Here is a 10,695-nt window from a genome sequence, read left to right on the forward strand (position 1 = left end):
TTACACACAGAAGAGATGATCCCACTATCAACTAGATGACAGGGTCAGCAGGAGAAATGCTGACTACATAGCAGCAGAACAAACAATACAGAAAGACTGCTGAAATATGTACACATCCAGAAAGATGAAAGAGTTAAAATCTGTGTACCTTTACTTAAAACTTCAGGTAAGCCTGAACACTTTGTCATTTCAAGAGGTAAGTTTGCTGCTCAATCAATCTAGGAAGTTCTGAAGGAATTTCAATTGCTTCAATTTTAACAACTTTGATCTTTAACCCAGCTGGCTATGTGTTTGGGTGCATTCCAATTAACCCTCTAAGAAGTCAAACCTCTAGACATCATTAAAAAAAAAAAAGTCATAAAATAGAAGCATCACCTTAATATTCTCTCCATATTTTTAAGAAACAGAAAAAGGTAAGCTGTAGAGTGACTGTGATTCAAATGCTGTTGTTGGAAACTGACCAAAGACTTTGAGGGCTTTAGCAGTGATTTCTGTAGACTGATGGCCTATTGTATTTAAAATTGCCTGAAGCAGAGAATTTGCTTTTTAATGGGATTACAGAAACTATAGAGAAAGTTACTGAAATCATGCCATTCACAATCAGCACTCATCTGCCACTGACCTTGGAGTTTATCCCTACACCCAGAGCCTGCTGGGATGACTGCATACCAAGTGAATTCACAAGTTACAAAAGCTTGCCTTTAATGTTTCACTCTTTGGCTACTTTTTTCCCCTGGTATCTGGACACTACGGTGGTTATGCAACTCTTGTAAGCAGTGCAAATAGTTTCAAAACAGCAGTTGTCTTAAAGCATGCAAATTTCACGGGATCCTGCTCCTCCTGAAGCTTGAAAATCAGTAAGTTTGATTTGCAGTGAGCTACATCTAGTCCTCAAAATAGGACATAAACACGTACAAGAAGGTATAGTCATCAAAAAAACCCAAGCAAAATAACTACTCTGCACGTAGTCATCTATGTGATACAGGACAAACCTAGAAAGAGAGTGTAAGCACATGGGTCTAACCAGAAATCAGGAAGACAAAGTTTAATTTCAGGAAGTACCACTTCCCTAAAACAAAGCACATGCATCTGGTGATAGGTGACTTGCAGTTTTAAAGGAAAGGCCCCAAACTTTTATAGAATCTAAAAGACAAGTAAAGTGATAGGTCTTAAAACACTGTTTTATTGTGCTTTAGAAATGGGTATGTAGGTATTTGATTATCATGCTGGAAAACAAGTTTTTACCTTTTATCAGAGGTGGACAGAAGGCCACCACAGACAGAAGTCTCTTAATAGAGAAACATGGGTGAGTCAATTACACCAAGCCATAACCGCAGAGAAATTCTCAATGAAACTGAAATTGCTGAGTTAACAAGAAATTTTTATTTCTCTCAACTGCAGGAGATCTATACAGTGCTATTTGTCAACAAAAGGAAAAATAAAACAGCATAGAAATTGTTTCCAAGAGATCACTGCAGTTGAGCTAGGCAATGTTCACAGTATTTTCACTGGCAATGACAGAAGACTTATTTTTGCAGACAAGGTTCATGTTTGTATGGGTTACTTATTTTCTCGTTGTTTACTAAGCAAATAATATGAATTGGCATGTTGAAAGTCACACCACTTTTCTGACAAGCAGTCTCAGTTTAGAGGCTTTGATATAAAAATCACAGATCCCACCAGTTTCTACCTGTTGGCACTGAGACTACCTAGTAGTAGACAAAATGGGTTTTCATTCTGTATTTCTTGTTTTCTTAGCTGGCCTGGCATTTTTCTCCGAAGCTGCACCACTGGTAAGTGTCTCAGGATTGAGGTCCTTCATACTGCTGTGGTCCTAGCTTTTTGTTTATATATATATATACTTTAACTAGTAAGTGAAAACCAGAATATTTTATTTTATTGCAATTATTTTGATTTTATGGTATGTATTTACTGTAGTTCTCTCCTCCTGCTCTTCTTCTGGTCCTTCTTTCTCCTTCTCGAGTGAGAGAGTTTAATGATTAGAGAAGCAGCTCTTGCCATTAGACTCAGTGACTATGTAAGAGAAGAAAGAAAAAATACCATATTCACTACACAAAAGCTTTGAGCCTGTTGAAAAGTAACTAATAGCCCTTATAATACAATCCCTCTCCTGTTGAGAGAGATTTCATTCCTGTTTGTGAGATCCATGCTGGAGAAACGCCTTCTCTAGTCCTCTTCCTTACCATGATATCCACTACAGCTTTACCTCACGCAAGCAGGAAGGGATCTCAGCACTCACTGATGCAAGCAATGAAGAAAGCCAAAGCCAGGATCTCACTTCCAGAGGGCTCACTTATTCCAGGCAAAGCAAGCTAGAGACACAAGACGCTTCAGCCCGAAACTGTGCTAGAACAGCCTTTCGGTCTCTCTCCCTGATTACTTCTTCCTCTCCAGCTCTGGTCTTTGAGAAAATAATACCTGAACAACCTTTGTGAGGAAGTAGGTGTTCACTGAGCTCCCAGGGTGTAAAAGCCAGGAAAACAGGTGGTGGCACTAGATCCTGCATTGCCAATGCCTCAGAAGAAACACTAGTGAGGAGCAGCTTGAGCTGTCGCTTCATACAGGTGGTAGAGATACATGCTGATGTATTGGTCTGACACAGGGCAGGGTCCACAGCCCATGGGATGTTCAGTGTATCAGAGACTGTAAGAGGGGACGGCAGAGAGGGCTCTTAAGTTTTTACTATCATTTTGCAATGATTAAATGGAGAACAATGATTGCTATTTTGAAATCATCCCCTATTAGTACCTTCCACAAGCTCCATTTTCTCACTTTTCATCTACAGAATTAGGTAATGGAAAGTCAAAGCCTTGATTCAAATCTGCCTTTGAACAGGCAAAAGATCAGGGCATAACCACCACTTGGAACTGAAACTTGGAGGTGAAGCTTCCAAGTTGGAAGTGAAACTACAGCAATCCCATCTTTGAAGGAAGGTTTTCCTCTCCTGTGCCTGCATGGCTGCCAGGGGCTGACACACCTGATCCAACCTTGTGTTATGAGAGAGTTCATATGTGGCGGTCATCAAGTTTACAGGAGAATTAAGATAACTCTGTGGTAAGAAGACATCAGAGGCTCTCAAATCCATAAAGCTGTGCTCAAATTGCCACTCCAAAATAAAAAGGAAGAGTTACCAGATTTTTAAATATTCCTACTACCTTTGACAATTTAATTATTTCCTGTTGAGATCACAATGTAGTTACAACTTCATGCTGGAGACGATGTGTAGTTAAGCCATGGCAAAAAGAAAACACACAGCCACAGTGCCTCCTCAGCACACACAGCTCCTCCTGACATCTTCCTCCTGGAAAGCTTCAGGCTACATTTCTGCAGCACACAGTGACCTTACAGAGGAAAATATGGTAGATCCTGTAGATCTAAAGAATAATATTCCAGACTGCTTTGTTATGCACCATTGCTTACCTTTCTAACAACAAAAAAATTCTCTCTTCCTATCTGAAGGACTCTGCTGACTCCAAGCACCCTCTTTTTATAAAAATTCTGGATTCAGTTCGAGGAAGTCCAGCTCCAAATGTGCCAGTTAAGTTGTATAAGGAAGCTGCAGATGGATCTTGGGAACTGTTGAATTCAAAGTAAGTCATGTCAAAATAATGAGTGAAAGAAGGGGAAGGCAATGGGAAGAGGCCAAATAGTCGAAAAAAAACCCCACATTTCACATTCTCTAATGTAAGATGGCTTTTTTACGCAGAGGAAAGATAACATACTATGGAATGCATTTGCTGCAGACCATTTTTTAACAGTAGCACAGTTTCAACTAAATTTGTTTTATAATGGTTTGTAACTACTGTGAGCACAAGAAATTCACAATTCACTCATTATTTCTCTTCAATTTCATTAGAAAGGATATTACTTTTTAGTCCCCAGCAATGAATTGCTGCACTGTTACCAGTAGAATCCTGCAGACTCTTAATTTCTTTGAAGCTTAGACTCTGGTTGAGAATCATACCAGTATTGCCTGTTTTCCTTCTTTCTACATGGATTTCACTTCAGACCACATCACAGTTTTACAAAGAAAACATGGAACTGTTTTGAACATATACTACATCATACTTGATAGCCTTCTTTGCGTCAAGAAAAAGCAATCAGCCAAAAGGAGAAAATTTGGGGATAAAGCTTTCTCACCTCCTCCCCCAAGAGAAGCAACTACTCCTAGAGTAAGAAAAAGAATCTCCTGGGTATTTAAATCTTGCCACGTCTTCTAAAAAATATGATTGTAGAATTTCAAATATAGATGGCTTTTTTTTTCAAAATTGCCATAAATTTTAGCATATTTTAACACTTTAACAAACTCAAAAGCAATTTTTTTCTACATTGAACGAGCAACATCCCACTTTCATACTTAGCTCTGCAAGATAGTTGCAAAGTCTCACTCAAGACCTCTCCACGTCTGCTAACAGTCTATTCTATACACACAAAAAAAGTGAGATAGGGCTCATAAGGGCTGAAGCTGACACAGTGTAGGAATTTCAAAAGTGGGATCCCAGAGTCAGATGCATTCCTAGGTTCCATGAGAAACTGTACATGTAAAGTGGCTCTTCGGTGTCACAGAGCAGTGAGTTGCCAGAAGTAACAGCACTTTCATACAAGGTGGGGAAGAACAACCTATTCATGTCGTCCTACTTAAATTGTCTCCCACCCTGCAAGTGAGAAAATAGCTTTGCACATATTCTGTCACTAAAAATGCATGAAATTTTCTATTAATGTGTTCGGTTTACTTATCTTCAAATCTGAGTTTAGAGACTATATAAAGATAATAGGCTGAACAGCTGGACATTGACTGGAGTCTTAAAAACATACTTAACATTTGACAAAAAAGAACAAACTAGCCTTAGGATGAGGTATGCAAAAGTCATGATAATACTAAATCAGCCTCTCCAGTCTTGTTAATTTGTAAACACTAGCAAGAGATTCTGAAGTAACTGTTCTCAATTAAAAACATGTTGGGGTTTAGCTGAGAAAGCTTATTAAAGAAATGAACGGTTATCTAACAATGCTCAGTCTACAACAAAGAAAAAAATAGAGACACTTGAATAGATAAAAAAGATCTGATAACTCACTACAAAGCATGTTGAAACTGTAAGTCATATTAAAGTACACATCCTAAGTAATGTATTGGACAATGACATAAAAAACATTCAATTCTTTATTTTTCTCTGCATGCAATTGAATAAAATACATTCAGAAAAAGATTTGGCAGCTAGAACACGAGTGGTTTGTGACTATTAAAATGAGGCACTAGCAGCACTGTTACTTGCTGACAACCTATCCAGTCAAAACCCTAGTATTATATAACTTCATTTCACAAAAATGGGTTTCAACCAAAAGGCACATTTGAGAGATAGCATTCAGTATTGGTTCTGGAGCCCTAAACTGGTTGGTGTTCAAAGGTGCAGAGTTCGAAGGCAATACTATGGCCTTGGATAAGAGTGATACCATCTTCAAATCAAACAAAACCATCTGTTTGTTGAGGATAGAAAACAAACCGATCAATAGAGACAACAGGGAATTCTGAAAGGCTATACTGCTGGCTGACCTAAAGTCATTTCACATAGCAGATCTCAAACTTTAAATAACCATCTGTAAAAAATATTCATAGATTAGAAAAACTCAATACATTTACCTAAGAAAACTATGGAAAAATCAAGAGAGTTGACGTTATTTATTTGCACAGTAAGTGCATCACAGAGCTTCCACATTGCTTACAGCAGTGGTGAAGTTTTCTCTCTGAGTGGGTTCATTTAATTAACTCCGAGACTCTGCCAAGAATCTATGAACAATAACGCCAGCTTTTGGCTCTCCCCTAAGCCATGCGGAGTAGTGCCATGGCAGGCAGCCATCTGCTGTGGCGATTGTGGAAGCAGCTAATGCCAAAATAAGCTCTGAAGCATCCATAATACAGATGGACATAAGCCATTCCAGATCAATAGAAGTATTCATCCTATTACTTAAGCTACACAAAATCACTCACGTTCAATTGCTAAGAACTGCATTTTGGGGGGGGCTTATAACTAAAATATAAAAGTGCATTCTTCTGCCATCACACAGACAATCCAATGACAACGGAGAGCTCCATGAGCTCACAACTAAAGAACAATTTGCAACAGGGATATACAAGATTGATCTTGACACAGCCTCTTACTGGAAGAGACTGGGCTTGAATCCCTTCCATCACCATGCTGATGTGAGTATGCATTTTTTCCCCGTACTCTAGTTCCAAAGACTGAGGACATTTTATACATCTAGGCTTGAACTACTAAATGCACATGTTAAACTTCGTTTTAACTTTAAAGTATATTCACATTCACACTTTAAATCCACAGTCTCTGTAACAACATAGCCGTGAGAGAACTTAGTTAGCGCCTTCCCCGTAACTCTCAATAAGCTCTTAGATGCATTACTAACAAATAGGATTTTCATCCTTCTACCTCTGCTTAAGCCTGTGATTCTTTCTGTGACTACTTCTACAACACCTGAGGGAGAACAACAGGTGGAGTACTGTTAAGTGTCCTGAGAAAAGGATTCTTCTGTCCTTTGGATTCAGTACTTGTACAGCTGCAAAGTTTATAATTTAAAGACAATGGAAGTATGAACTGTGTTCTGGATGCTTGAATCCTCAGTTTACAACAGGAAATAAAAAGTGTAACTGGCTTTTGTAGTTTGCATGGGTCAGATAAACCGGTTAGATGAAGGTGGTCCAAACCAGATACCAACTCAGGCCAGCCACAGGATTTAGGATTCCTTGTGGGGTTTTTTTCTGCCTCCCTGAAATGGATGAGAGATGACATCCTTTTCTACACAATAACGAACATTAATGCCTTTGTGACAACTGAAATAAAAGAGCTAAAATTAAAGGCTTATAGTATGCAAATAAACTGACTATACATCAACATAATGCTTAAGTTTATATTCCAGACTGAAAATTAATTTATTCCAGTGTGCAAGAGCTTCCTTTCTTAAAAATAAGCCCCAACAGGAATCATATTTTCCTCAGTTCACTGGTTTGTTTCATATGCATCTTTATTACTAATGCTGAAAGGAGCACACAAGCTATGCATCACAGAATATTCAACTGTGTCTGTTTTAAAAGTTGACACCCCATCAATCATCTCACAACACAAAATAGCCTCCTATGTAGAGGGAGATATCAAAGGGCAGGACATGAGCTGATGCGGGACATGTTAAAAGGGCTGTTGTAAATCATCCCTTTGTAAGGTCATTATCATGCTGTGGCCAAAGGACCAAGGCAGCCCTTCTCTAGCTACTAGATGTATAAATAAATAAACTCATTGCTTCATATTCTGGCCTGATGATAGTTACTGTAACTCTACATTTAACTCTGTTCCTCAAAGTTCAGGACTCCACAAGAGCAATAAAAACATTCAAATACTGGAAAGAATGGTTTGGGGTTTTGTTTCTTTTTTTTGCTCATTTCATTTTGTTTTGTTTCTTAAATAATCAATGGGGTTCAATGTACACCCTCAATAAGGAAAAACATTTTGTTGCCATCTATGAGTACGAACAAAGAAATCTTAGTTTGGATAACAAATATTTGATAGAATTTTAAACAATACAGGTGACATGTCCTTTTAACAAAGGATATTTAACCAGGGGAAAAGCTGTGTGTGGCAGGCAGTCACAGGTAATAGTGATCAACCATCACAAGAGAAGATATTTCCAAAGTTTTGTGGGAGTTTAGATACAATGATCATAATGGTTCTGTCTAGGCTCATATCCACATCTCATATGTCATATCTCATTTGTCTTGTTTCTTCTTTTTCCAGGTGGTGTTCACAGCTAATGATTCTGGTTATCGACATTACTCCATTACTGTTTTCCTCAGTCCCTTTTCTTACTCAAATACAGCAGTAGTTAGTGAGCCAGTGGAATAGAAGGTGACATTAAGCATGAAAATTTAGACATGTAAATTAAAATTTCCATAAATCATAAGAGTTTTGCTTCTGACTTCACCAACAGGTATTGTCTTTGTTTTCACAGACTCTTCTGAATACAAGCATTCTGTATTTCGGTATTCTCTAAGTACTGCTCTTCTGAATAAAACTTTAGAAATGTGAATAAAGTGTGTCAGAAAAAACACATTAAGCTTAGAAAGAATGCATTGAAATTCCATTTCTGGGATTCTGAAAATAAATATTCCATGAAGTTAATAAGCAATATTCCTTCTTGCAAAAGAAGCGAATAAAACACATCTGGAAGGTGTCTCACGAAAAGCAAGCAGAGAGGTACTGCAATCCACCACCTACCATCATCTGTGCTTTATTACTGAAGCCCCCAACAGACAAAGTGACATGGGACTGCTGCCCAGGGCCCCACACAATCATCAGATAAAATTCAGAATTGGGAAGCGAGTTTTAAGAGTTTAAGATATAGAAGCGAAAGCAGCTTCAAAGTGACAGTAAGGTAGAACAGCATTGAGGATTTAGATGCTACATACTTAAAAGGCCTTCTTTTCCTGCTTTCCAATATATTATAACCTGTGACTCTTTCAAGGAGACTCCACATCCAGTGCTGCAGTAAAGCATATCCATCAAATATACCCAAAGAAGTTTATTCATGTTTTTTCATAAAACTGTAAAAATATCTTTATCCCCAGTTGAAGTACTCCCCAAAATTACTTTCATACCTTTAACCATCAGACGTTTTTGTAATACCTATAAGATACGAAGAAAAATTAGAAGGATAATTGATGACTCCCAAGAAAACCACCTCCCTATTTAATTCCAGGAGAAATATGGATGAACACTTCTATTTTTCATTCTTGTAATTCATATATAAGGAAAATTACTCCTAAACAGAAATAAGTATAGAGAAGAACCATCAGAAGATTTGACAGAATAGCAGCCCAATCTTGGAAAGCTATGCAAAAATATTGAGTCATCTAGCCTAATAAAACCAAAAGCTGAAATCATAAATACCAATAAAAGAAAAATGATTTGCTAGGCTAAGATTTGATCCATCTCAGCCTAACCTCACCAGGTGTCCCTTCCTTTTGGTGTTACTTTGAGGAACTGTCTATAAACAAAACAAAAAGAAGATATGTTCTCCACAGAACCTCAGAATAAACAAACCAACACAATCTTTAGAACATTATATTTCATAAAAGACAATGATAAAAAAGTACAAACATTTTCATGAGCAACAAAAAACCAAAACTATGACAGTACACAGGAAATTCCCAGCATTTGTTTCAGTGCATTTTTCATTAAGCCTATCTTACATACCTCTACAAATAAAATAATTTTAAGTACACTTCCTCTGGCTGATATGCAATGGATCCTTTTAATATTTTTAAGTAACTGACTCATAAGCAACCCACAACAATATACTTATTGGTAAACATGATAGAAAAATAGACTGGTAAGATCCAAGAAAACGGACATTTTGCACTTGCTTTTCAATCTATTGTCTACTGCAAAATGGATTTTAAATTTTATATCCTCCTACTTAAAGCTGAAATACTGCAAAAGGGCTTAAGAGAATCTTAGCATACTGAAATTCCACTGTTAATATTTTTGTAATGTTTTAACTTGTTAATCTGTACGATCTTCAGAATCTTTTAAAATACTCCCTCTTTCTCCTCCCTCCATTCACTCCTTTAAGACATCCTTAATTTGCCTTGTCAGCAAGGCAAAAGCTAAGCTGATTGGCTTCTCTCTACAAGAATCATGAAAAGATCAAAAGGAATGTGCACAAATCTTCATTCTGAATCGCATTTATTTTGTTCGAAGGCACTGTCTATGTTAAAAGTCACTACAGAATAGTACTGAGTTGAAGCAGGTAGTATACAAACACTATTTTGATGAAATTTAAGATGGCAACTTTTAAAACCTCCCAAGAAAGTGATAAAAGGTTATTTAGAGAAGAGTGTTGGTTAACAATTCATAATTTAACATCCATCATTTTGGGGCACCAAAATGTAAACTTTTTAAGAACTCAGCTATATGTCATAATCCATTCACACATTGATTTGAATCACATATTTCTAAGACCTTACAAGATTATTAATCACTTAGAGCTGTAAAGTTACATTAGTTCAGCCATGGCATATACACATATATATATACACATATATATGCATTAGATTTTTACAAGGAAATTGCTTGTGTAATCAGAGACCAGGTTAGAAAAGCTAAAGCCCTGACCGAGTCAAACCTGGCCAGTGACATTCGAAATAATAGAGAAGGATTTTACAGCTACATAAGAGAAAAAAGAAAAATGAGAGACAATGTGGGGCCTCTCCGGAAGGATACAGGTGACCTGGTTACAGAGGACGTGGAGAAGGCTGAAATACTCAACAACTTTTTTGCCTCAGTCTTCACTGGCAACCACTCGAACCACATCACCCAAATCACAGAGGGTGTTGGCTGGGTCTGGGAGAGTGAAGAACCACCCAGGGTAGAAGCAGATCAGGTCCAGGAACACCTAGACAACCTGAAGGTGCACCAGTCCATGGGACCTGATGAGATACATCCATGGGTCCTGAAGGAACTGACAGCTGAAGTTTCTAGGCCACTGGCCACTGTATTGAGAGGTCCTGGCAGTCTGGTGAGGTTCCCACAGACTGGAAAAGGGCAAACATAACGCCCATCTTTGAAAAAGGGATCAAGGACAACCCGGGGAGCTACAGACCAGTCAGCC

At 37.8% G+C, this 10,695-nt stretch overlaps 1 protein-coding gene across 1 annotated transcript; it reads left to right on the top strand.

Moving 5' to 3' along the window:
• Window positions 1-1,694: 1,694 nt before the first annotated feature.
• Window positions 1,695-7,980, top strand: LOC104268922 (transthyretin-like). The gene is made up of 4 exons (XM_009878626.1): window positions 1,695-1,793; window positions 3,481-3,611; window positions 6,085-6,220; window positions 7,821-7,980. The coding sequence occupies exons 1-4, from the start codon at window positions 1,725-1,727 to the stop codon at window positions 7,926-7,928; spliced, it is 444 nt and encodes a 147-aa protein (XP_009876928.1). The 5' UTR covers window positions 1,695-1,724; the 3' UTR covers window positions 7,929-7,980.
• Window positions 7,981-10,695: the final 2,715 nt, after the last annotated feature.

The sequence above is a fragment of the Apaloderma vittatum genome, unplaced genomic scaffold (assembly GCF_000703405.1).
Source record: "Apaloderma vittatum isolate BGI_N311 unplaced genomic scaffold, ASM70340v1 scaffold26021, whole genome shotgun sequence".
In the NCBI taxonomy this organism is placed as follows: Eukaryota; Metazoa; Chordata; class Aves; order Trogoniformes; family Trogonidae; genus Apaloderma; species Apaloderma vittatum.

Excerpts from the sequence above, each read along its gene's own strand:
- LOC104268922 (XM_009878626.1), top strand. The coding sequence starts at position 1,725 with ATGGGTTTTCATTCTGTATTTCTTGTTTTCTTAGCTGGCCTGGCATTT. Across the intron at positions 1,794-3,480 it reads TCTCCGAAGCTGCACCACTG|GACTCTGCTGACTCCAAGCA; the intron begins GTAAGTGTCTCA and ends TCCTATCTGAAG. Across the intron at positions 6,221-7,820 it reads CCTTCCATCACCATGCTGAT|GTGGTGTTCACAGCTAATGA; the intron begins GTGAGTATGCAT and ends TTCTTTTTCCAG.